The sequence below is a fragment of the Podarcis cretensis genome (genome assembly GCF_951804945.1).
Source record: "Podarcis cretensis genome assembly, chromosome: 10".
Lineage (NCBI taxonomy): Eukaryota > Metazoa > Chordata > Lepidosauria > Squamata > Lacertidae > Podarcis > Podarcis cretensis.
In genome coordinates, this window is record NC_137179.1 from 61,695,162 (window position 1) to 61,722,834 (window position 27,673).

At 43.7% G+C, this 27,673-nt stretch overlaps 1 protein-coding gene across 2 annotated transcripts in view; it reads right to left on the reverse strand.

Moving 5' to 3' along the window:
• Nucleotides 1-27,673, reverse strand: part of TRABD (TraB domain containing) — a 38,907-nt gene that overhangs the window by 7,697 nt on the left and 3,537 nt on the right. For both annotated transcript variants that reach the window (XM_079994368.1, XM_079994369.1), the window contains exons 2-8: nt 16,492-16,554; nt 15,021-15,099; nt 11,907-12,073; nt 11,041-11,181; nt 8,035-8,145; nt 5,824-5,963; nt 229-401 (exon numbers count right to left, since the gene is read on the reverse strand). In XM_079994368.1, the coding sequence (XP_079850494.1) occupies nt 229-401; nt 5,824-5,963; nt 8,035-8,145; nt 11,041-11,181; nt 11,907-12,073; nt 15,021-15,099; nt 16,492-16,515 (835 nt within the window). In that variant the 5' untranslated portion in view covers nt 16,516-16,554. The remainder of the gene's footprint in view (nt 1-228; nt 402-5,823; nt 5,964-8,034; nt 8,146-11,040; nt 11,182-11,906; nt 12,074-15,020; nt 15,100-16,491; nt 16,555-27,673) is intronic.

Consider the following 27,673-nt stretch of genomic DNA (forward strand, 5'->3'; position numbering starts at 1 on the left):
AAGCATCTGTAACCTGAGGTACCACTGTAGAGCATTTGCTACCTCAGTGAAGAAAAAACTTAGCAACCAGGCCGAGTGGCAACACTCTCTTGGCTAGTTGGCTATCAGAATTAATCCCTATCTTGTACATTAATCTACAAATATGTGCCTAGATTTCCTGAGAGGCAGCATAGTTGAAGAACCACACTGCTGGAGGAGTGCAATTCTTAGTCATAAATGTTAACTTACCTTCGGATGCACGAGGTAGTTCTGTTCGCTTTGCAGCTTGCTTCAACATGTAAGTCAAGTAAATATCTCTTTCTGAGACGATTGTCCGATGAAGATCAGGAAACTCGCCAATCATCTCGGCCATCATTTGCTCCAGCAGATCCTTTTGTTTACACTTCTCCACATCATCTTTACTGAAACAAACAGTTTCAACATCTACATTATGCTCTCAGTGATGAACGAAAGCAAAAGGAGAAAGAATAATAAACCGAACCGATGCCCTTCGGGCCTCAATAATGCCATAAATTGTTTGTTTTTAAAAAAATCCAGATGGATAAAGGCAAGCACAAGGAGGGATTTCTCCACTCTTTCAACTTACTATTTCTTACAGAAGAAGCCGAAAGTGTAACCTGTTATTACTGCCTGTCTCAACAGGCTAGCTACTAATGTAGAAGGTAAGGGTACAGTCTGGTATAGCTACTAGCCTTTCAGCATGTTGGATTTCCCGGGTTTATTGCACGTGAAATAATTGCAGAGCAGATTGGTATTTTAGATTCCCATGGAAAACTCCCAAGTGACTTCCACTCTGAAGGTACTGGGGAGTGTGGGTACAAAGTTGGTTACCTGAACCCACCCTCAACGAACCTACAAGCACGCTTGGAACAGAACCAGGACATGTAAGTTGCAGGAAAGAAAGTGCTGCTTAACTTCAGAATGGGGTCAGCGATAAGAACGGAATTCGCGGATTGCTTTTTCTGCAGAAAAGCCTTGCTGGAAGACAGCTCACAAAGAGATACAGCAGCAGCAGCAACACACACACAATTAAAAAGCACTGCATAAAAATTCAGTTTAGAATTTGGCACAGAACTCTTTCTTCCCAAGGAATCAATTTTCATTTCTGGAAAAAACAAACAAAAACAAATTGGCAGGCATCTGCGCTGAAAGTGCAGTGGAAAGAAAAAATCAAACCGGTTGTTACCCCTTTCACACTCAAGTACTGAGTGGGAGGTTTGGATGTGCAAAAGCATATCAACCTCATTCTAATTATAACATGTTAATTCCTTGGGGAGAGAGAGAGCGCTTCAGCCTTGCTCTGATGTCATAGCTATGTTGCGCTTCTGCCTTGATGCTGCCGAAACACAACAGCAGGAGCACAAAATGCACCTTTTAGCTTGTCAATTAGGCTTCACTTGATAACAATTCTTCCAGCATCAGCTTAGTCCAACTTAGTACTAGGGGACAGCTTCTAAGAATATTCCCAGTTTGATTATTTCTGAACATGCAGCTCATGATCTTTATTACATTTTAACAATAGCCAAGTCTTAAAGCACTAAACCGTGTCTAAAAAATTGCACCTCTACTCCTGTGATAGTTGAACTTTTATTGTTAGTCTCCCCCCACCAAAAAAACCCCATCTGGTTTAGTTGATCCATATTGCATAGTATTGTGGCGTGTGGGTCTTTTTATCCTATTCTCTTTTCCTAGGTGTAAACCCAATCCTGGAAAATTATGGTGGGGTGGGTGGGGTAACCAGTACAATAAATAATAATTAAATCTGCAGTCAGAAATGAGACAGACACTTGCACCCTTAGGGTCAATTCACACATTCATGTTAATCACCTGAGTGTATGAAACAGCCAGAGATAGAACTTCTGTTCTGCACTTCTTCGAGCAAAATTCACATCATGATGCATTTTCTGTGTTCAAGACAGTGGGAATATTTTCTGTGGGATCTTGCTATTTTGAATTTTTTAAGCTTTTGGATAAGATCCAAAGGTACACAGCTCTAACATTATTACTTGGGCTACCCACATAGTGGATAGCAAGGCAACCATGTCCCCTATTTTAAATATTCTTCCATACTCCGAGGTTCAGAGCAGAATCAGGCGAACCCAGTGGTGGTCAGGATTATTTATTATGAAAGCAGTCTCTCCTTGTATTCAGCAATAACAGTTTACCGCAAGTTTGGGGTTAGCTTACCTAAATGACATATTTTGCAACGCAACCCTATGCATTTCTACTAGGACGTAAGTCCCAATATGTACAGTCGGGTTTACTTCCCACTGAGAGATAAAAGAACTGCAGTATTGCTTATTCTCACCCACTACCCATTGCTCTCAACTGGCCAACTGTTAAGACACAAACTCCACCTGTATTTCTGACTACTATCTATCCATGCAAAGTATCTTAAAGTGCAGCGCCACTTGTAAACTGTATACGAAGGTCAAAACGTACAATAATGGGCCACAAGTTGACCAGATGTAAAACAATACGTCTTGTGTTAGTAATTCACTGCTACGCAGTTCCAGAAGCAGCTACGGTATCTCCCACTTGGCGAGTATTCCAACTCCTTCTGTTCTTATTAGGCTCCCGGTAAGCCCTTATGGAATATCTTTCAGATTGTAGTCTTTTTTGGGATGTGTTTATTTTCTCTAAATGCAACGTTTCTGAAGGACACAAAGCTACCTTGTTTGCTCCAGCCACAGCCTGAAACAGATACGCTATTGCCTTCAAATGTGTGTGTGTGGGGGGGGGAGCAGTGCAACTATATTACAAGCGGAGGCAATTTCTTGTGGGGGCTCCACATACCCCCATGTTGGCGGAGTGTGTATAAACATGCACAGCCCCATTACGCCCTCTTCTGGGTGCAAAAGGACCCATGCGCCAGCGGTCACGTGTCAATTGGAGGCAGCTAAAACGGTCGCTGCCTGTATTGTGGAAATAGTGCATTCTGTCAATCTCCCTGCGGGCTACAACTTAACAACTGAAGGGCTTTCCTAGAATAAACCAAAGGCAGCCCCCATTTGCGCAGGGGGGAAGCTAGGCGAGAAGGAACTGGGGGGGGTGTCATCTCCCCTGCACCGGGCTAAAAGCCACTTAATTTGCACAGTCCTCCCTAGTGGGAGGAAAACCCATTCCAGGATTCTCTCCTCCATTTTGTGTACCTGATGTATTCTGGTATCTGCAAGACATATGAAGTTGCCTTATCCTGAGCTACAGAACCCTTGCAATGTTCTTGCATATAAATGATGCTCATACACACAGTTAAAATATCCAACACGACTACAGCTTCTTTTCTCTCCCAGTCTTTTCTTTTTTTCACAGCTCTGTAGTGCCTGCTATATTTCTCAAACGGCCCTTCTTACCAAACACATTGCTCATTCTATTGCAGACAACGAGATTCTCTTGGGCGTACGACGGTTGCAAATGGTAGACACCTACTACTGCATATAATGCAATTTTTTATACACGGCAGCAGAAAAATAGCGCTGCGAGGCACTGAATCACACCGAAATGTAAACATGCAAATAACTGCTTATGGTAAAAGAACATCTCACTGCTGTTGCTGTGATGGATAAAAATAACCTGAAAATTGCCACGATGGAAGCACTTGTATTAGAAAATAGCTCTGTAGCCATGCATGAATGTATCAAATAATTCACTGACTACCAACACAGCGTAAACAAAGCCCTAGTTACATGCTACTCCCTCGTAGGGCGATGGTATGATGACTGGGGAGTGGGCCTGTGCTTTCAGCCCCACCAATTGCGTTCACTTCCAATAATAATAATAATAATAATAATAATTTATTATTTATACCCCACCCATCTGGCTGGGTCCCCCCAGCCACTCTGGGCGGCTTCCAACAAAACACTAAAAAATACAATAACCTATTAAACATTAAAAGCTTCCCTAAACAGGGCTGCCTTCAGATGTCTTCTAAAAGTTTGGTAGTTATTTTTCTCTTTGACAACTGGTGGGAGGGTGTTCCACAGGGCGGGCACCACTACCGAGAAGGCCCTCTGCCTGGTTCCCTGTAACTTGGCTTCTTGCAGCGAGGGAACCGCCAGAAGGCCCTCGGCACTGGACCTCAGTGTCTGGGCTGAACGATGGAGGTGGAGATGCTCTTTCAGGTATATTGGACCGAGGCCGTTTAGGACTGTGCATTGTGTACAGCTAGGTGTAAAGACAACTCAGCATATGAACTCTTGCTCATACGCAGCGGCAAAAATAGGCTTTAATTCACCTGGGTCTAAACTAGGCTTTAATTCACTCCCCACGTTTTTGCGTATACACACACACACACACACACACAGGCTGGGAGCCTCAATGGCACCCCTCTGGAAACTTCACCTGGGACAACCCCCCCCCCCCCGACCAGTACCCCCCCCCCCACGCCGTAGCTACGGCTCAGTCACATGTGTGAGCTCTGTGAAATTGGGGCATCCACACAACCAGGCACCCTGATCATATTGACCCTCTACATGTGAACTTCTTACAGACAACAGGAAAGAATCAGGGGCGGGTCTCAAAGTGCACCCCCATCCACCACACAATTGCTCGACGTGCGAGTAAAACGCATGTTTTGCAGAGGGCACCGAACACTCACTGACCCTAAGAGCTATTTGGCATAGCTTAAATAAAGAACAGCTTGTAGGATCTTGTCCTTTTATCAGGCGTTTTTAAACAGGCATCCCCATTTATGCGGTGTGTGTGTGTGTGTGTGTGTGTGGTTACTTTCCAAGGCACTCCACGCTTCGGTGAAATTGCATATACAGTGGTACCTCTGGTTATGAACTTAATTCGTTCCGAAGGTCCGTTCTTAACCTGAAACCGTTCTTAACCTGAAGCACCACTTTAGCTAATGGGGCCTCCCGCTGCCGCCGCTGCACCACCACCATGTGATTTCTGTTCTCATCCTGAGGTAAAGTTCTTAACCCGAGGTACCACTGTAATTGAAACCCATGGGAAAAGCCTGCAGATGTCCTGCCCTCACTTCTCCCTTTTAGTGATGTTTCTGGGTCACTTCTGGATTTGGCGTGATTGGTATACACAGCTGTGAACATACTGAATGCATGTAAATTGGGGGGGGGGGGGCTGCCTGCATTTCAACGGGATGAATGTTTATGTATTAAATTTACATCCCATCCTTGTTTCCAAAGGAACCCAGGGTGGCAAAACAGGTGATTAAATGTATTTAAAAATCCAATACAGATGAGAAAGGTCTCAACCAACCAGATTCCTACATTGTACAGTGCAGACCTCCAAATAAGGTATGTCAGGAAGCCCTCACCTGAAGGGCACAGTGACCAGTTGGGTCTAAAAGTAAAAGGTCAAAAGGTAAAGGACCCCTGGGTGGTTAAGTCCAGTCAAAGGCGACTATGGGGTTACGGCGCTCATCTTGCTTTCAGGCCGAGGGAGCTGGCGTTTGTCCAGACAGCTTTCCAGGTCATGTGGCCAGCATGACTAAACTGCTTCTGGCACAACAGAACACCATGATGAGTGCCAGAGCGTACGGAAATGCCGTTTACCTTCCCGACACAGCGGTAAATATTTATCTACTTGCACTGGCATGCTTTCGAACTGCTAGGTTGGCAGGAGCTGGGACAGAGCAACGGGAGCTGGGATTCAAACCGCCAACCTTGGCAAGCCCAAGAGGCTCAGTGATTTAGACCACAGCCCCTTCAGTTGGGGAGTTTGGTGTTGACAGGAGCTGGAATCCCAACAATATCCAGAGAGCCTCTAGTCTACTGTTCCAACGGTTGCCCTTTCTTTTGTTGTTACTGGCACCAGAAATATTTGCACCCAACCACAAGTTGCCACACTCATTCCTACCTGATTGGGTCAGAAAGGAAGCAGAGGCCCCAAGCAAGCTTGACCTTTTGCCAGAAAGAAAGTGCAGCAATGGCCCTCTTGAAGGTCACCGGGATTGGCCTGTCCCCAAGATGAAATTTGCAGAAAGGTACTTTACTAGCCTGCAAGATGAATATGAACATTAGCGATTAGACAGCATTACATACAACAGGACGCTAAGGCACTACACAGGGTGTGTAACATAACAACAACAACAACAACAACAACAATAATAATACAAATAAATCATTTTCAGTTTAGCTATCTTGCATAAAGGCTTCTTGCACAAAGGTTCTTTCAGGGTTTCATAGCTTACATCAGGCTATTAAGTTGGTTTTCAGAAATGATCTGTTTTCTCTTAGAGAAATTGTTGAAAGCAGAAGAAAAAAGGGACACAAGTAGCAGTAGCAAAGTCTTCAGACTTCTCTGAGATGCAACAGTTTCACTGTCCATTTCTGGGCACAATTCAAAGTGCTGGTTATAGCCTAGAAGGCTTCGGGGCAGGCTACCTCAAGGAAACTACTTTTCCTCTACAATCCCAGTTGAGTTCTTGTCCTGCCAATGGAAGATGAGCGTTTGGGCAAGAATTCAAGACAGGGCCTTCTCAGTGACTGCACCCAAACTTTGTTGATGTTGGCAGGTAAAACAGTATCTTAAGAGATGTTCAGATTACTGAGTGGATTTGTCTTGTTTTCCATTTTAATCGTAGTGAGTGGTATCTTACTAAGTTTTCCTCAATAGCAGATGAACTGAAATTAACAAACTAATGGATTTCAATGGGTCTACCCTGGGCAAAACTTAGTTGAATGCCACTCAACTTGTCTAACTAGTCGACAGCTGTTGTCTAATTTTCATCTTCTCTAATTTGATTATTCTTTGCTTTTTACTTATCATTTACACTAATTACTGCTTATACTTTATTGACTGGTCCCCATTTTGCTATGTATTTCATTGCTAACTGTCATTAACCACATTTTACATGAAAAAGTGTGGTAAAAATAATAAATAAGTGGTTATGGGTTGAAACTTATCATGCCAGCATTTACAGCTATACTGAATAATTACAAGTTACCAAAGCAGATTGGATACAAGAGACTCCTCAGACTAGCATGGCTAAGAAAGTGCAAGTGTTGTCATCACAAATCAAATGCAATTTGCGTGGACAATTCACATGAAAAAAATCGAACTCAATCAGTCAATCGATATAAGTTTATTGTTCTAGCTAAAGGCCATGACAAACCCGCAGAAGCAGTACCAATAAACAATACAGATTATAAATCCATAAAGATAAGCCAACAAACAAAATTATCAACTGCAATACCCATTGAGAAAAATGTTTCAATATGCAGTGAGAAAAAAATGCTTTAATATTGGCCAAGGATTATGGTAATAGTTCTAACACCTCTCTCAAGAAAAATAAATTCAAATTTATGAGATGATTTGCGCGATTACTGACAGGGGGAATCAGACAAAATTTGTTATGTAAAACAGAATTGTTCACAGATGCTCACCCAACTTGAAAATATTTAAAGGCTCCAGGATGGAAGCTAGAGGAAGGGCAGCTGTTAGTTAGTAAGAGGGCTTCCTTCCCTCCTCCCCCCATGGCGCCCCCAAATCTGGAGGTTCAGAACAGCATTGTAGGAAGAGGAAAGGGGGGGGGGTTGAAACAATCAAAATAGCGCAATGTTGAATTCCTCCCCCAGTTTTCCCCTTATGAAAACACAAACTTTCTCCACTCCCACCTTTTTTTGTTTTTGTTCTTAAAGAGAGATGTATCTGGCTTAATTGTTATCCGAAAATCTATTAGCCTAGCAGCCGAGACATGGGACAAAATGAATCACACACTCAATTTTCTGATATGTTTAAAGTTCCCTCAGTAGACGCAAAGGATACCATTCATATTACAGCTTTCATTATGTTTTGCCAGCGTTAAGACAATCAGACTGAAAACGGTAGATGGGAGGCCCAGATTTTAAAAACCAGATGTTCTTTGAACCGGTAATTATTATTTTTTTCCAGATTTTGATTTGTTTTTAAGAGACAGAATAATGCACAAAGAATTTGGCCCAAGTGAAACCCACACCGGTTTCTGCCGTTGCCAGCCTCCCAAAATTCACTCAGCCTTTTTTAGCTCAGGGGCGAAATCGCACACAAAATCACACACTTAAAAGAAGAAAGAAAGAAAAGTCTCACCTCTTTGAAAGCCTCCCTGAACTCTCCTCCGGGAGCCATTCCCAGCTGTTCTGTGATATGTGCAGAGACTTTCAGTAGCAGCATTTGCATCAACCCAGACATGACTCCATTCTATCATAAGAAGAACCATTAAAAAAGAACGAGTTAACCTTTTACAGATTACTAGAAAAGACAAGATGCACGGTGCCATTAAGAGCTGTGATGAAACACATCTGGCGAAGGAGTAAAACACCAAGTCTGCCTCTGGGAGCTCATTTATTGCTGAACACAAACCCCCTTATTTCAACATACAGGATCGTTGCTAAGATGCCTTTTAGACATCTGCTAATTTGTTTCCTTGTGGAGGAACAGAGGAGAAAATAGCACTAAATTAACTGTCTGGCGGCGTAATATTTATTATTTCTACCCACCCACCTCTGCCTGAGAGAAGAAAGTGATTTAAGTATGCAAATAGCAAGGGTAATTCCTTGCATAGGTTTGCAATTAAAACAGATTGGCATAGACTTATTTACCTATTGCATAAAAAGGGGGGGGGGATTGCAACATTTGAACAATTTAGAAGCACGCACACAGTACAAACAAAGCTTTACACTGAAAGTGTAGAAAATACTTAAAGCATGTACGTAATAGTTTCAGAGTTGAGGGTTTTAAAAATTATTTTTAAACCTGTCAACTCAGCTAGCTCTATGTGGGGCTACCTTTGAAGGTGACCCGGAAACTGCAATTAATCCAGGATGCGGCAGCTAGACTGGTGACTGGGAGTGGCCGCCGGGACCACATAACACCGGTCCTGAGAGATCTGCATTGGCTCCCAATACGTTTCCGAGCACAATTCAAAGTGTTGGTGCTGACCTTTAAAGCCCTAAACGGCCTTGGCCCAGTATACCTGAAGGAGTGTCTCCTCCCCCATCGTTCTGCCCGGACACTGAGATCCAGCACCAGGGCCTTCTGGCGGTTCCCTCATTGTGAGAAGTGAGGTTACAGGGAACCAGGCAGAGGGCCTTCTCGGTAGTGGCACCCACCCTGTGGAACACACTTCAGATGTGAAGGAAATAAGCAGCAATCCTATCTTTAAAAGACATCTGAAGGCAGCCCTGTTCAGGGAAGTTTTTAATATTTAATGCTGTACTATTTTTAACACTTGATTGGGAGCCGCCCAGAGTGGCTGGGGAGACTCAGCCAGATGGACGGGGTATAAATAATAAATTATTATTATGCAGGAAAATCTCATGTCACCAATTAGCTCCTGTTACTCCTGCAACTAAACAGCCTTCCCTCACAAGTACCAACCTACTTACTTAGTTGCCAAAAATGTACATTTGGTTTCAGTTTGATATTTACGGATGACCTTTTTGCCATATATCTATTATCTACCTTTACACACCGAGTGTGGAGGGTGTTTTGGAATATTAAGCAGGTGACTGTATTGGATAAAAGCATTGGACAAAGTATCTTTTAGCTTCACACTGAGAAATATGCTGGAAAACAATTCTAGCTCACCCCTGGAGAAAAACTAGAAACTCCTGTGTTCCTGCTTTCTTTTGTGTGGCAGAGTTTATGTCGCAATGCTGTGAAAAATGATCCAGGAAGGAGAAGCTTGCTTTCGTGCTGAGTCACAAGTCAATGGCTAACCATTCTCCTCGCTCAAACTTAGGCAGTAGTTTTCTGTTAGGCGGACAGCTTTTTGAATGCCAACAGATCTGCTCTCAAGCAATGGACAGACAGAAACATTTGCAAGGTGAAGTCTTGCTTGCCAAGAGCACTGAGGAAACTTCATCGTGTCGAAGATGTGCAACACACATCGGTTGTAATTTTACAGCTTTCCTGACTGATCCAAATCCATCTGTTTCTGAAATCTACTGTACATAAGCCATAACCCTTTGCTAAAAACAGAACGTGATGCCTTGCTTTGGCCGTCTAAATGTCTCTCAGTTGCATGCAGAGTTCCCTGGGAAGAGGGATTGTTAACCACTCTGTGAATTGCAGTTCTGTGTCTCCCAAGAATTCTCAGCATTTTACAAACTAAATCTCCCTGAGCATTTATTAAATTAGCCACCTAAATATTTTACTTCTAAATTGACCTCCTTTGTAATGTTTTATTTTGAAATCTTTAAGATAACATTTTAGTTTTCTGTTAATTATGTTGCTTTGACTGTATACTCTATGTTTGACTTTCTTCAGAAATGTTTGATTCTGAATTGCTTTATTGATGTTTTAATATGCTGTAAACCGCTCTCAGATTTTTCTTTAAAATATAATGCGATATAGAAATGAAATAAATAAGAATTTTTTTTTAATGTTATGACTTTTTAAAAAGAAAAGTGTTATCCTGCAGCAAAATTAGACATAAATAAACAATTTTTTAAATAGAAACAGAGATTATCTGAAATAAAACAACAGAATATATAAATTGACTAACTAGAATGGCAATTGTGATATTATCATTTGCATATCTTCTACAGGAAATTAGTGGCAGTTTAGGGATGTATTTTTTACATCTTTGAAAAGCTTATTGAAGAGGCAGCAGGAAGTTCCAGATACCAGTGTACCGTGCTGGACTAAAGACTTGCTTTCAGAATGTATAAAACAAATAAAAGTCTAGCCATTTCTTGCCACGGGGGAGAGTTTCTTTATTTGGCTTTTGATTAAGAGAAGATTTTCTGCTGTTGCAAAGGACCATATTTTGTTGCACCATCCTCCTTTAGCTTCCCCCTCTAGCTGTTTACCTGCATGGAATTTTTGCATGGATATCATACTGGACTTTAATCCTGTTATTTGGCTTTACATAAACGTACAGTAGAGCTCTGCTCCACTGAAAACCTAGTCCCTGCATATCCCTGCTTTTGTAACACTCCCTATAGAACAAAGCCCTGAATGGGAATGGCTGTGCAATTAACTGCATGTTCATACAAGCCTTGACTGCGCCAGATTATAAAAAGTTAGGAAAGCGGTATTTCAATTTTGCATACAGACGGACAGATGATTTTGTCACTGAAGAACACCTACCTGTTTTATAGCTTGCTGAAGTTTCTCCAGATTGATTTCTTTGGCTTCCTTTAGCAATGTCTTTTCATCCATTTTTAACATGGAAACTCTGTATTGGCACAGCTCAACCACGACCACGTCAGGCTGTACTTCTTGTATTGTCTGAAAAATACAGATTCAGTCGCATGCTTGCAGTACTTATGTTTTCCTGGGAGAAATGTCCCAAGCATATCATAGCAGAGTCCCAATCCACAAACTATTTTTTAAATAAAACTGTTTTTTGTTTATGTTTTGGTGGAGAAGATAAGGTTTCTCATCTAAAAAGAGAAAGACTCTGAGGAAAGAATGTGTTTGTTTATTTATTAATTACACATTTTTGTATTTTGCTGTTTTCAGCTCAAGGACTTTATAAAATATACACCTTTAAAATATTTCAGGAAAAAGAAAGAATATTGCCAAACAGTAAAAACAAACAAATTCAAGAGATTTTTCAGTGCCCTCCTCCTGCCAAATTACCCATATCAGCTCTCCGCAGAGAAAACAGGAAACTGACCTCCTTGTTCCCCAGAATTTCTCCACCTCTGCATATATTCTACCCAACTCCTGGCCTCTGCAGCTTTGTTTGAAACATGGATGATAAGATTATCTCCTCACAGGTTTACAATCAGGATGAATAATATGGGAGAAGAATACAGTATGCATGATAGAACCTCTGCACAAATTGGTTCTATATAAAGTTATCCACGACTGCAGCTACATTCCCCACCCAAATTGTAATCCTTTTCCGCGTTAACAAAAATAGTCAAGGTTTCAAAGGTGTGCTTCCAGCCCCAAGAGGTGGGGGGGGGGGAGCTTTTAAGGCCCCAATTTTTTTAAAAAAAAATTACCTTCACTACGTCTCTTTTGCTGCTATCACTGAAGTGAGCAGTGCCAACAACATATACTTTGGAGCCCTCCTCAGTGGAAAGTTCCGTCACGGTGCTTGGGAGGATGGGTTTTTGCTTTCTTCTCTTCATCTTCATCTCCAAAAGTATTTTTAACGCATCTGCATCAGCTGCATATAATTTGAATAAACAAACTCATGGTTAGTTTGCGTATTCATCTCTCACTTTGCCGCAATACCTATGAAAAGGATATGAATCGACCACGGTCGTACCATGGGTTCTCCAACGAGATCCATTCCAGAAGCCTGTCTGACTTCCAAAAACATTTGAAAACCAAGGCGCGGCTTCCGATGGGCTGCAGGAGCTGCCGGTACTCAATCGAAAGCCGTGGAAGCAGCAGTCGGACGTTTGGCTTCCAAAAAAATGTTTGCAAACCGGAACACTCACTTCCAGGTTTGCGGTGTTCAGGAGCCAAATCGTCCGAGTCACAAGGCGTCCGAGAACCAAGGTGCGACTGTATAATGTTTAAATGGAGCCAAATCGTCCGAGTCACAAGGCGTCCGAGAACCAAGGTGCGACTGTACAATGTTTAAATGGGGCCAGGTCAAAGTTTTGACCATAAACATTCTGGTGACAAATGGGAGGGTTTCAGGATAAGTGTGTGCGTGTTTGAAAAATATCCCCAAACCACCACCTTCCTTGCCCTTTTTGTGCCCTGCTCACTTCATGTTTGCAGCAACGTTCCCCCCTGCCTGGCCCCAATCCAGAGCTGGTGCCAATTAAAAACAAAAACACAGGAGGAGCTTCTTATAGAAGCAATATCGTCACAGTGCTAATCAGATCTGGCTGCATGAAGTCACCAAGCCATACCAGAGGGACAGCGAGGCTTGCTTCCTTGACTCTGAATAGACAGGCATTGTCAAGATAATTCTCAGCCTGCTCCCCATCAAACTGGGGATGGTATAGGGGGTGGAGTTGAACTTTGAGGACATTTTTTTCACAAAATACTTCCTGCTTTGGCGCCGACACCGTTTATAATTCATGTGTTATACAGCATTAACCTTTGTTTTAGGAACAGTCTGTTTTCTTACAAGATCTCTACACAGGATAACATTAATGCTATTATAAATATGGCATTATACTTTTATTTTGGGGGGCGTAGGCGAATGTAAACTGCCTTCAGAGGACTGTACGGCCCTAAAAGGCAGAACACAAATGTCTGAAATAAATATATGGATCAACTTTATGTAGCTGTTTTATCACATTAATTTATAACTGCCTTCCCTCCAAAGACCTATTTTGTCCTCACAACAACCCTGTGAAATAAATTTAGCCCAAAATGCTGGCTGGCCCCAAATAGTGTGGTTAGCATCCTTGGTACCTAAGTGCCCAGAATCAGCAACATCCCATCTAGAGAGTAATTCTCTTCCCAGCATACTGGGTTCTCCATAAGCAGCTTGATGATTCCATTGGGGCTGAAAATATTGCTTTACAGAACCCCGCTCAACTGGTTTAAGTACATCATGAAATTCTGTATCGAAAGGCAGGGCAAAAATATTTCAGCTAGTCATCTAATTAAAATAGGACCCAGACACATTGCTGGTGATAATACTCCGAAGAGTGGTACCCAGAGAAGATGTGGTGCCCACGGTCCCCTGCCTCCTCGTTAACTTAAAGCACAATCCTATGCATGCTTTCTCCAAAGCAATTTCCAGGGTGCTCAATGGGACTTACGTGGGAGGTGCTGTGGTCTAAACCACTGAGCCTCTTGGGCTTGTCAATCAGAAGGTCGGTGGTTTGAATCCCTGCAACGGGGTGAGTTCCCGTTGCTCTGTCCCAGCTCCTGCCACCCTAGCAGTCTGAAAGCATGCCAGTGCAAGTAGATAAATAGGTACTGCTGTGGCAGGAAGCTACCGTATTTTTTGCTCCATGAGACACACCTGACCATAAGACGCACATAGTTTTTAGAGGAGGAAAACAAGAAAAAATATATATATTCTGAACGAAACAGTGGATGTATGATTTTTGTGGTTCATGCTGTGGCCACAGACATGTAATTGGCCGGTGAGTTTGGGGTAGCCCAATGCAAAAATCCTGAGGATCCATGTGGATCCGTGCTTCGTAGCCACGTTTTTGCACCATTGCGGCCCCACAAAACAGTGGGTGCATGATTTTTTGGGTGCAGGCTGTAGCCATGGACATGCTATGTGATCTGATGGTGAATTTGGGGTGACCCAATGCAAAAATCCCGAGGATCCATGGGCTTTTACCTCCCCCTCCCAGGCAGCCTCCTTTATCGCTAGCCTCCCTTATCTCCCTCCCGATCGCTTGCCAATCAGCTGCTCAGCGGCTTTGTTTCAACATCCACTTCCCTCTTTCTATATATATTTTAAAAAAGCACGATCTGCTTTTTGCCCCTGGGCAATTCGGCTCCAGGGACCATGCATTCACTCCATAAGACGCACAGACAGGTGCGTCTTATGGAGCGAAAAATACGGTAAATGGCGTTTCTGTGAGCTCTGGTTTCCACCACAGTGTCCCATTGTGTCAGAAGTGGTTTAGTTCTGCTGGCCACATGACCTGGAAAGCCTTCTGTGGACAAACACCAGCTCCCTTAGCCTGAAAGCGAGATGAGCGCCGCAACCCCCCTTTGACTGGACTTAACCACCCAGGGGTCCTTTACCTTTTTTACTACCTAGTAAGTGTGTTTTGGATTTCAGGCTTAGACCTTGTGCCCATGCTAGTTAAGTCTTTCTATGTGCCTTAGGATCTCGCCCACACATGCATTACAACAAGATGGCAGCCTGCAGGTTCATTTTTGAATGCCTCCCTGACAAGTAAAAACAAAAACATCAAGGGAAAAGGTCCCAGCTGCCCACTTTCCTGGTTGCCACTGGTCCTCTAGAGACAAGCGCTCAAAACACGACTATCATCACTCCACATACTGGAATGGTGCAGTCCATTCTAAAGTGGCACAGTCCATTCTACCAAGCTCTGCCACTGCATAGGTAGACCAGACTTAACCCTCCCCCACCCCAAACTCTAGCCATTAACTGCTTTAAACCAAGACAAGACGTAGGAGGCAAAATGGCTTTGCTATCCACAACTATTACATACAAATATTTGACGCAATGCCCGCAGCTTCTTTCGGCCCATCTCCTTGTGCCTCGGGTGAAGGCGCTGGTTCTGCAGCCATCTGTGTTGGATTAAAAAAGGGGGTGAATTGTGCGAGTGGAAAGAAGAGCTTAAATAAAGCATGTTCTGTGCACGGATAAATCGACAATTATAACAAATGCTAGAAGCTGATAAACTTAAAACACAGTCTGGGCTACAAGGCAAGTTTGTTTTGCATCTTGTAGAACAATTACTTCACTTTGTGGAGATCTATGCTAGAATTATGTGGCTCTGATTTCAAGTCACTAGCAGCTCAAGATACATCTGTAGGGTTTGTGTGAGGGCTCAACAAAACAAGCACACTATCTCTGCTATCTTGCTGGCATAAAATAAACCCATACTGCTTTCTCCATAGAAGACAATGGGTGAGTGCACATATTTGCTCACTGGGATGTATTAGTGGTATTAATAATAATAATAATAATAATAATAATAATAATAATAATTTTATTATTTATACCCTCCCATCAGACTGGGTTTCCCCAGCCACTCTGGGCAGCTTCCAACAGAATATTAAAAACACGATAAAACATCAAACATTAAAAACTTCCCTAAACAGGGCTGCCTTCAGATACAAAGTAGCCATGAGACATGTTGGGTTTTTAAATAAAAATACATAAAATTCCCCATAATGCAACACACCCATAGATTCACAAATTACATAAGGCAGAAATGGGAGCCTGTGGCCCACTAGGGCATAGCTGTCAACTTACAGATTTGAAAATAAAGGACCAGCAGCCTCGAAAATAAGGGATCAACAATTACTTTGATAAAATACATATTTTGTTGCATTCAAATGGCTTTAGATACCCATTAGGTCCATAAATTACCAAAAAGCATATATTCAACACAAAAAAACAGCAACAATTTGTTGTTGACAAAGGACAGCTGGCCATAGAAAGGGCCCCATTACCTTCAGTAGCTTATTTAAGGGACATCATCAATAAGGGACAGCAGCGGGACATGGCGCTGGGATAAGGGACGCTTGACAGCTATGCACTAGGGGTAATAACTAGGGGTTATTTTATAGAGATATGAGAACCAGCATCGCTTATCTATCTCCAAAAGAAGGACTGGCTCCCATCATCCCTGACCATCGCTCATGCTGGCTGAGGCTGGTGGGAGCTGGAATTTAACATCTGCAGGGACACAGGTTTGCCCTTTCTACCCTGGATAAGGCAGAAGGCTGCAGAGCAAGCAACACAATATGTTAAACTTCTTATCGGGTTAGTTGCTGCCTACAAGAAATACATGCCACATTGACTCAAGCTTCTCTCTCAAAGATCTCAGAATGCTTTGGTTTTCTGCTTCTGCAGCTCAAGCACAGCAGCCCCTCAGAAATTTTGTTAAACCAAAATGCCCAGTGAAGCATCTTCCGCTCTCCACACAGGATGTTACTGTTCCCAAAATTTACCTCCTGCTGCTGTTCCCCCTCCATCACGAGAATGTTCTTTAAATTTCACCAGCCAGATCAGACCTGCAAAACATTAAAAGAGGGGTAGAGAAGTTCAGGGGTAATAATTAGCAAGGTGCGAAGTATGCGTTTAAAAGATTTAACGATTGGCTAGTGTTTGGCAGTATAGATCTGCACAAATGTTGTTATTGAAATATGCAAAAGCGGTGATACACGACTTAACGATTGTCTCTGTTGCCAACCTGACTTTTTGTGCCTATTGATTCATTCAAAAAGGTGGAAAGATAAATATATAGGGAAGCCTGAGCCTGAACATTCTGTCCAGAGGCAATTAGCAGGAACATGAAGCTTGGTCAAACATGCTTAAAGGCCACATTTCAGTTACTTCCTCTCCTTCTTCCTCCTGAAAGAGAACCCATCTTCCTCTTGTCAGAAACACAAGAATACAAAGAAAGCACTCTCATCTGCTCAGCTGGTTCAGTATTGTTTCATAAACCATTTCCGACCAACAAACCCCCACAGCATAAGCCAAAGCACACCATCCATCTGGTTAAAAAAAGATAATTCTGCAATAAACGAATTAGTCATTAGGATACTAGAAAGGCTATTTGATGCATCTGCAATATCAGACTAACCCAGCAAGCTTTCTGAAAGTTGTCAAGAGTTTAAAGTTGTTGGTTTTTAAAATATATAGAAGAAGAAGAAGAAGAGTTTGGATCTGATATCCCACTTTATCACTACCCGAAGGAGTCTCAAAGGGGCTAACATTCTCCTATCCCTTCCTCCCCCACAACAAACACTCTGTGAGGTGAGGTGAGTGAGGCTGAGATACATCAGAGAAGTGTGACTAGCCCAAGGTCACCCAGCAGCTGCATGTGGAGGAGCGGAGACGCGAACCCGATTCACCAGATTACAAATCTACCACTCTTAACCACTACACCACACTGGCTCATCAGAACAACTTCTTTAAAGCCAAAACTTTCACCAGCGGCCTGGGTGGTATGTAGGGCTGGGCGATATATCGATAAAACCGCTTTGAAGTCCATATCATGATATCAGTTTCATAATTTTTTTAGAAAATATTTTTATTAACCAATTTCAACATAACAATTTGTCAATCCTCATAATCAATTACATTATTCCCCCCCAAACCTCCATGTTTTTTTACAAATGTCAATTTAAACATTTTTTTCAATTCATTATATCAGTTCTATCAGTTTCATAATTTTTGACCTTGCAATATATTGCAAACGTGGGGTGTGGGTGGGTGTGCTATGCAAAAACCATGAAGCTAGCCAATGCCTCTATATAGCTCTATTCTTATTTCCGGTATAGTGATATATCAGTATATCACAATGCTTAGCTGGTGGTATATCACGATACTGAAAACGAGCTATCACCCAGCCTTAATGGTAAACTTGTGGCACATGTGTCATTCATCAAATGTGTAGTATTCTTGGACTGGAGCAAGAAGAGTTGTATTCCTACCTGTCTTGTCTTTGCAGTTCTACTCCTAGTTCTCTGACACAGTAGGCAGCAGTTCATCCAAGCACTGCCCATGTACTTTAGCTCACAGTACAATGGCACACCCATTTTTAACCTCTTCTTTTTGCATACACACTCGTTCATCAGGGGTGAGCTGTAATAGTCACTCAAAATAACCCTCTGTTTGAGTACCTTGTGGCAATCTGTGACCAGCAGTTAAGCCCAGGGTGATTTGAAGTCTTCGCATTACTAGAGAACTTTGAATGAGCACAAAACCCATTTGCAGCCAACGTCGCAAAGTTGTCTTTGCACAAAAAGAGCAACTCATTGAACCGCCGTCTGGTAGGGCCCTCACAGGTAAATTTTTCGAAAGCAAGGTTATCCAAATTTTGGTTTCCCGTTACCACTGAGTATCCTGAGCTTGCCAACGAAGCCGTATCTGTGTTGCAATCATTTGGGAAGTGTGTATCTTTGCAAGACAGGTTTTTCAGCAGTGACTACAGTGGTGCCCCGCAAGACGAACGCCTCGCAAGACGGAAAACCCGCTAGACGAAAGGGTTTTCCGTTTTGGAGGCGCTTCGCAAAACGAATTTCCCTATGGGCTTGCTTCGCAAGACGAAAATGTCTTGCGAGTTCCTGCGGGGGTTTTCCCCCTTTTCCTAAGCCCTAAGCCACTTATCAGCTGATCCGCTGAGAAGCCGCTTATCAGCTGATCCGCTAAAAGCCGCTAAACCGCTAATAGCGCTAATCCGCCAAGCTGTCAATGGGCTTGCTTCGCAAGATGAAAAAACCGCTATACGAAGAGCCTCACGGAACAGATTAACTTCGTCTTGCGAGGCACCACTGTACTATGAAGGTGAAACAGAAAAGCAGGCTATGTTATCAATAACCAGACTACGTTTGACATACCCTGCAATATGCAAGCTCTGCCATCCCATGGATATGTGCCATAATGGCCTTTAACATGAAAAGAAAAATACTCGTGGTTTGTAATAACTTACATGGCTTGTGCAACCATACACTTTAGGGCTGGGCGATGTTGGGCTTTCAACATGGCGGTGTTTCGTCAGCCAAACACTGTCGCTTGGCAATAAGCTCAGATGTTGAAAAAAGCTGCACTGGCCCCAGCCAGGTGAAACTGCTGGAGGCAGTTGAGGTGCTTTCACCATAGCGCCTCGTGGGCTGCGGCCAATACAGCTGTTCCCAGCCTGTTGCTCAGCTGGAGGCTGGAAAGGCTCCTGTCCCCAGCTGAGTGAGCCCTGAGGCCCCTGCTGCTTGTGTGCAACCAGCAGGGGCCTCAGGGCTCCTTGGCCAGGCTGCCTCTGCCTTCGCTGGCGTGGGGGGTGGGCGATCTACCTTGTCCGCTTGCCCCCCACTCCCCAAAGACGGACCAAGCGGCAATAGCCAAGCACACACTTAAAAAGTCTAAGTGGTGGATTGACCCTGGCGCTCAAACTTACGATCTAGCATATACCCCCACTAGAATATCAAAGGATGCAAAAGTCAATAAGGCGGGAGTGATGCTTTATCAGATGACTCTACGCCTTAATTTAATTACATTAAATGGCAGGTGTCCTCCAGACATACCAGGAGAGTTCACCCACCTGGGGTTAAAATCAAACAGTGTTCTCGACTATGTTTTGGTTTCCCGGGATTTATTTTTGAAAGTCACCTCTTTTAAAATTGATAATGCCCAATTTAGTGACCATCTCCCCCTGACAACCAAGTTATGTGTTGACTGGCAGTTGCTCGACCGCTCCCACACAATCCCGGTGACTGTGGAGTCGTCCACTAAAATAAAGGGGACTAGATGGTCCCCTGCCCTTGCTCATAGATATATGGATTTTATCAGAGAAAAGTTTCCTGGTGACCAGCTGGATGTAGGAATAGTCCCGCGTGATCCTATTACCTGTATAAATTTTTTTTCTTGCCTGATAGAAGTTTTAACTCGCTTTTTTACTTCTCCAACCCATGGAGTTAAAAACGATTATTTTAAATTTGGCGCCCCTTGGTTCAACTCTGCTTGCAAGCTAGCCAGACTCCATTTACATTCAATATATAATGACTATAAACTTTCCGGCGCTCCGGCCTTACCTCCATCTTATTCCCTGGCTAAAAAAGCATACAAACAGGCCCAGAAATCGGCCAAACGGGAATGGCATTTAAATCGTTGGCAGACTATAATTTCTGCCTCAAAATCTCATAACTCCCGGAAATTTTGGTCCTTAATAAAGGGAAGAAACACGAAATATCCCTTAACGGTGATCCCGGCCCCTATATGGGAGCAGTTCATGAGAAAATATTTCTCAGTGGCAGAAGCTCCAGCCACTCATTGGAGACCCTCTAATCCCCTTCCCGTCTGGCCCAATACCGACCCTGCTGAAATCCTAGAATTGATAGCCGAGCTGAAAACTGGTAAGGCCCCTGGGCCAGATTTGGTCCCTGTTGAGGCTATAAAGCTTCATTCTGCATGGTGGGCAGGGATTTTAGCTAAAACATTCGACGCAATAAATGCCACGGGCTTAATTCCAGGAATGTGGAAGGAGGCCATTATAATTCCTATCTACAAAAAAAGCCCTCCCGGTGATCCAGGGAATTATCAGAATATTAGTCTGCTATCGTCCATTGGGAAAATATATGCCCGTTTTTTGCTGGCAAGGTTGATGAAGTGGTCAGTTGAGGCTGACCTGATTGGACATGAGCAAGCTGGATTTAGATTAAACCGATCCACAACAGACCAGGCAATTATACTTTATCACTTAGCCCGGAAATACTCAACACCTAGACGGGGCCAACTTTGCGCAGCTTTCATAGATTTGAAAGCTGCGTTTGATAGTATCCCGAGGAAATTACTATGGGATAAACTTGCCAGTTGGGGAATAGATAGAAGGCTCCTGTGGCTTATTTCCCAACTTCACGCCGGGTCCGTGGCCAGGGTGAGATTATCCCCTGCTGGAGACCTGACTAACCCAGTGCCAGTAAATAAGGGTGTACGCCAGGGTTGTATTTTAGCGCCGCTTCTTTTTAACTTATTTATCAGTGATATGAGGAACCCATTAGCTGTCTCACATAAATTTATCCATACCCCTCGTATAGCAGATTACCGTTGTCCTTTACTTCTCTACGCAGATGATGCTGTACTACTCTCTTACTCCAGAGTGGGTTTAAGGAGGGCACTAAAGATTTTTGCGACATATTGCCATTCTAATCATCTGTCTATCAACCACACCAAGTCCAAAGTACTGATATTTTCAAGGAGTCGAAAACTTTATTCATGGAAACTGGAGGGCACGAAAATCGAACAAGTACACAAATTTAAATATTTAAGAATATACTTTCAATATAATTTAGGGTGGAAAGCGCATGTTGAATATCTTCAAAACAAGACAAAAGCCCTATCACACTCCCTCCTTCATTTTTTCTATTCTGAGGGGGCCTTATTCATCCCTGCGGCCCTGAAAGTGTATAGCATCAAAGTGATGGCCACAATGGCCTATGCTGCACCTTTATGGGCTGCCTTTGCAAACCTCTCACCATTAGAGTCACTTCAAAGCCAATTCTTACGCCGACTTTTAAAATTACCAACATGCGTAAGTAATGCGGCTATTCGCTTAGAAATGAAGATCCCGTCAGTGGAGTTAGTTATATGGAGGAGAGTTTTGATTTATTGGATATCCCTATGGCATAAACTCCCGAACCACTATCTCATTCAATGCATGTGGCGAGATGACTTCACAAATTTGTGGTCAGGAAAAATCCATACCGAATTGCTGTCCTATGAGATCTCGCCCACTGAATTGCTCAAACTGGATCTAAATGTGGCAAAAAGGTGTATAAATCAAAGGCTGGATGATGCGGAGCTATACCAAAATTTCGTAGCTGGTGGTGAAGCCTGTTCGCCGTTAAATTTCGGCATAACCCCTGTCTACCGCACTCCGTCCTACTTAACATCGCTTATGGCTGCGTCTCACCGATATGCCTTCATTAGAGCTAGGTTTAATGTCTTTCCAACAAACGTGCTGAGACATAGATTCACTAAGGGCCAAGTCCCTTCAATGTGTGCTTGTGAAATGAAAACATCTGAATCTCTACATCATGTTATGTTTATCTGCCCTTTGTACAGTTCAGTCCGTGCTAGCATACTAAACTCCATAATCCAGCCTATGGCTGACAAACCAGTAGAACTACAGCTTGCCTGGGTTCTTCAAGATGTGGATCCTTATATTACCCTACAGATTGCTAAATTCCTAACAGCCATCCTCTCGTACAAGAGACGGAATGGAATGTTAGCTGATTATTGATAGCTATAAGAATTTTTTATAACGACATCGGATATTGATTTTAGTGTAGTGCAAATTTTTTTTTAATTTTAATCTTAATCTTTTCTTATGAATGGCCAATATTTGTCCTTGTGAGACATGAATTGTGTTATACTATTTGTGGCTTGTACGAGTCTGCTGTTTTATTTGATTTGTTTTTGTTGTGTTGAGTTTCATGATGGGCGTAAAGCCGAATAAACATTTTGATGATGATCCAAGCACACAGAACCTGTCAGGCTCTGTGTGTTTGACTGCCTTCGCCTGTGCAGGTCTCTTTCCTCGTTCACCCCAGGAGGAAGGGCACAGCCCACCCTCCCAAGAGAAGTCTGCAAGGCGTGGGGTGCAAAGATCACCCCATCCACACCTTGTGGAGAGGGGCTGCTGGAGAGCGCTGGGCCAGCAGCAGCATCGAAGAACCCCTACACCACTTGCCTGCCTTCCACTGGGAGGAAAGGCGTAAGATACCCTCCCAGAGGAAGGCCGCTGGACAGTAGCCAAGCAAGGCCGCAGCCCTGACCCCACTCCTACTCTTGTGCAAGCAGGTGTGGGGTTGGGGCTCTCTCAGCTGGGAAGGGCAGGCTTGGCACTCCTCTCAATCAGTTCTGGGTTCCCCCTCCAGAGGAGATTTGGGGAAGTGGGAGGGCAGAAGAGGGAAATCTGTCTGCACTGGTCCCAAAACTGCACTAGTTGAATGCCACCCTCTGAATAACTTGTATAACTAACATTAATATTTCAATGAATTCCACATGAATCAGGGCATTACATACATCTCTGTTTAGGATGCCTCAGATAATGGTTCTAAAACAGCCAAACGTGCAGTTAAAATGCATGAAACCAACAGCTGCTGAAGACCTGGTCCAAGTCTACCCGGGAACAGCTGTGGGCAGGATCCGTGCATTGCAGGCAGCTGAATTAGGAGACCCTTGAAGTCCCTTGCAACTCTACGATTCTAACCTAAGGTCCAAAATTTATGTGACAACAAATCAATGGGTCACCACACCAGGTAAATGTGGACTTGTTCATCATCATACCAAAAAGGTTGGGAACCGCTGTCCTAAAAATCACTAATTCTGTTCCCCATGTTCACAATGGCTCATTTTTAATGCTACTTACTTTTGGGAGTGATGTGTGAGGGGATATGTCTTCTAAGAAGGCAACACTTTACCCTAATTATAGAAGTTAAGACTTGTACACAAGGAAGATACTTTGCTTTGTCAACTACATCTAGTGCCCATAATTTTAATGGATTTTTCAGCCGTGGCAAAGGCAGAAAATCAAAGTTTTGGTTCAGTTTTCCTGAACGGCAGGGATATTCTCAGAAGCTTTCAGTAGTCAGCACTTACGACTACTACTCCCATGCAGAAGGATGCTATCTTACCGTATTTTTCGCTCTATAAGGCGCACCAGACCACAAGACGCACCTAGTTTTTGGAGGAGGAAAACAAGAAAAAAATATTCTGAATCTCAGAAGCCAGAATAACAAGAGGGATTGCTGCGAAAGCAGCAATCCCTCTTGCTGTTCTGGCTTCTGAGATAGCTGCGCAGCCTGCATTCGCTCCATAAGACGCACACACATTTCCCCTTACTTTTTAGGAGGGAAAAAGTGAGTCTTATAGAGCAAAAAATACGGTAAGTGCAAACAATGGAAAGGAAAACTGTGTATTTAATGCAATGTGTAGTTTGGTCCTTGGTCTTACGGTTTTGCATAGCAGCACCTGCTGCACCAGTCTCTTGCAGACGCACATATCAGGATCATCTAGATCTAGACAGATAATGAAGATAAGAACTGCCGCAATGAGCTACATCAGAGGGGTATCTGGCCAAGGGGGTGGTGAGTACTGGGTGAATCAGAGGAAGCTTCTCGGAAGCAGAACAACTGCAGCATCGCCCTTCCTTTGCTGGAAATGGACCAAACAAGATTAGGAATTGCACTGAAACATCACACCAAGTTGATGGGAATGATGGAGCCACATTCAATGAGCTTCATGGCTAAGTGGGGATTCGAACCCAGCTCTTCCAGGTCCTAGCCCAACCCTCTAACCATTACGCCACACTGGTTCGCTTGTAGAGGGGATAAAAGGTGAGGAAGGGTAGGCAATTTCTGGCCGCAGCACTTTGCAGAAGGACAGTAAAAAAAAAACACACACACGCACGCAGCAAATGAAAGCAACGAAATCATTATACAGGTACAGTAGTACCTCAGGTTAAGAACTTAATTCGTTTCGGAGGTCCGTACTTAACCTGAAACTGTTCTTAACCTGAAGCACCACTTTAGCTAATGGGGCCTCCTGCTGCTGCCACACCGCCGGAGCACGATTTCTGTTCTCATCCTGAAGCAAAGTTCTTAACCTGAAGCACTATCTGGGTTAGCGGAGTCTGTAACCTGAAGCGTATGTAACCTGAAGCACCACTGTTTATAGTTGTTCTGAAATAAATTGCTGTATTTTTCGCTCTATAAAGACGCACCAGACCACAAGACGCACCTAGTTTTTGTAGGAGGAAAACAAGAAAAAAATATTCTGAATCTCAGAAGCCAGAACAGCAAGAGGGATTGCTGCGCAGTGAAAGCAGCAATCCCTCTTGCTGTTCTGGCTTCTGGGATAGCTGCGCAGCCTGCATTCGCCCCATAAGACGCACACACACTTCCCCTTACTTTTTAGGAGGGAAAAAGTGAGTCTTATAGAGCAATAAATACGGTATGTCCTTCGTGCAGTTCCATGCCTAATATTTTGTAGGCAACACTTCTTTACAGACCATGTGCTTTGGGTTCTCCTTACGCCCTATTCTGAAGTTAAAGTGACGTGTGTGTTTCCACAGCAGTAAGGAGAGGAGGAATGGCTGCTGGGAGCAGAGCAAAGAGAATAAACGCCATGGTGCATCTGGCAAAGCAAAACCAGACGCCTCTTCTGCCCCAGCTGCAACAAAACTTGTCTCTTCCATATCAGTCTCTACAGCCACAGCAAGGCCTGTAACTCTCCAGCTGTTTGTCCCCGAAGCAGCGCTCTTCCATGAGATTATAGAATTACAGAACTGGAAGGGATCATCTAGTCTAACACCTTGCAATGCACGAATATGCAGCTGTTTCTTATAGGGATCGGACCTTGGTGCAACCAGCACACTGTTGTAACCAACTGGAAATGGGATGGATGTCAACAACCGATGTGTGAGATCAACACACGCTCTGCCTCTGCATGAATATCTGAAGGACAGCTGCCTTTGTATGTACAAACACCTTTGCACACTAAACCTGTGGACACTAGGAGTGCTAGACAACATGCACAACACCAGGGAGACTTGAAGTTTGTATTGCCTGCTTTCCATTCACACACTGATCTTGGTCTTACACCTGAGTATAACTTCAGAAAAGGGATCCACTCTCTCTTACCACTATTAAAACCCATGGCAGACTGTGCTACATTTAGGTTTCAATGACATTCAACATCAACTGGTTGAATATAACAGATAAAAGAAATCTCTACAGCAAACAAATTAAATTAAATCTGCCTTGCCACCCAACCCTGAAACTTGCTTTTTTTGCTCTTATACAAAAATTGCAACCCTGGGATCGACCAGGCTAGGGCAACTGATTACACATTTGTCTTGCTGTTTTCTGAGAAATACCAGTGTATGCTCTCTTTTATCTTACTACAGAACCTATTGGATAGATAATAGTAAAAGTACTTTTCCAACTTTGTTGAGAATGAATATTCGGTTCCTAAATAATTTTTTCCCTCACACATTAAATCAACCAGAGCAAGAAATGAGATTTCATCGTCAGACCAGTCACACTGGTTTTGAACCAATGGAAGTTCTTCAAAATACTTGACGTTCACTAATGCAAGCCAAGACATAATTAAGACAGTGGAACGATCATCCTGATGAGTTCGTCTCCCATCAAACCAGCTTGTCTTCCCAGCTCAAGATTATCATTTTATGTGCTTTCCAGTCCTTGTGAAACCTGCTGAACTAGACCAAGGTCATATTTAAGGGGAGGAGAAGCAAAAGCTAAAGGTAAAGGTAAAGGTACCCCTGCCCGTACGGGCCAGTCGTGTCCGACTCTAGGGTTGTGCGCCCATCTCACTTAAGAGGCCAGGGGCCAGCGCTGTCCGGAGACACTTCCGGGTCACGTGGCCAGCGTGACATCGCTGCTCTGGCAAGCCAGAGCCGCACACGGAAACGCCGTTTACCTTCCCGTTGGTAAGCGGTCCCTATTTATCTACTTGCACCCGGAGGTGCTTTCGAACTGCTAGGTTGGCAGGCGCTGGGACCGAGCAGCGGGAGCGCACCCCGCCGCAGAGATTCGAACCGCCGATCTTTCGATCGGCAAGTCCTAGGCGCTGAGGCTTTAACCCACAGTGCCACCTACTTAAGGATAAAATACATGCCACTAATCCACCACGCAGGGGAGGAGGATTGGAAGGCCCAGTCCAGAACAGTTCCACCACAGCTGTCTGATGGTACCACCACTCTGCTGGTGCAAAGCTCCCCCGTTCTACCCACCAAAAGTGCAGGTGAGTGGAAATATTGCTGGCAGGAACTTGGAAGCCCTGAAATGGAACATGGTGTACTGTCATTATTTGATGGCGTAAGGCCTGAGCACTATGGCAGTTGAAGGAACAAGCAATGGGGCTAGGGATGTGGATATGCCACTCCTTCATGCCCTGCCAGGCTTTGAATTGCTCTGCTAATTTGTAGCGCACACATCAGATAAACGTCTGGCGTTCTGCATGATGGTGCAAGGAGAATATTGGCATTTATCTCATCTTGAGGACATTGGAGTACAGTGTGTGCTAGCAGCAGATAAAGGTGTGTTTCCTCATGCATCTTCCTTGAGTATTATAGAGTACAGTCATACCTCGGGTTGAAGTAGCTTCAGGTTAAGCATTTTCAGGTTGCCCTCCGCGTGACCCGGAAGTAATGGAGCACATTACTTCCAGGTTTCGCCGCTCGCGCATGCGCGGAAGCGGCGAAACGCGACCCGTGCAGTCACGTGTTACGTTCTACTCAGGATGCAAACGGGGCTCCGGAACAGATTCCATTCACATCCAGGTACCACTCTACATGTACTGTACCTGCTCATATGCAACAAGTTAGTTAAAAGGCCCGGATAATTCACTGCAGTATATCATGAGTGACCTCCATGTGGCCTGCATGTCACACAGAGCCTAATACCACTTCCTGGAAGGTTAGGAAAATGAACAAAATAGAATTTACACTTTTCACAACCCTTAAGAATTTTAAACATTCGCTTTAGATGCCTTTCACCCAATAACTTTATGTTGGCTCCTTGGAACTTGAGGCATTGAGTATTCTCCGGGGGGTGGAACAGCTGGGCGTGTTTCAACACAACAGCTTGCCAGGTCTCAGCTGGCAGACTA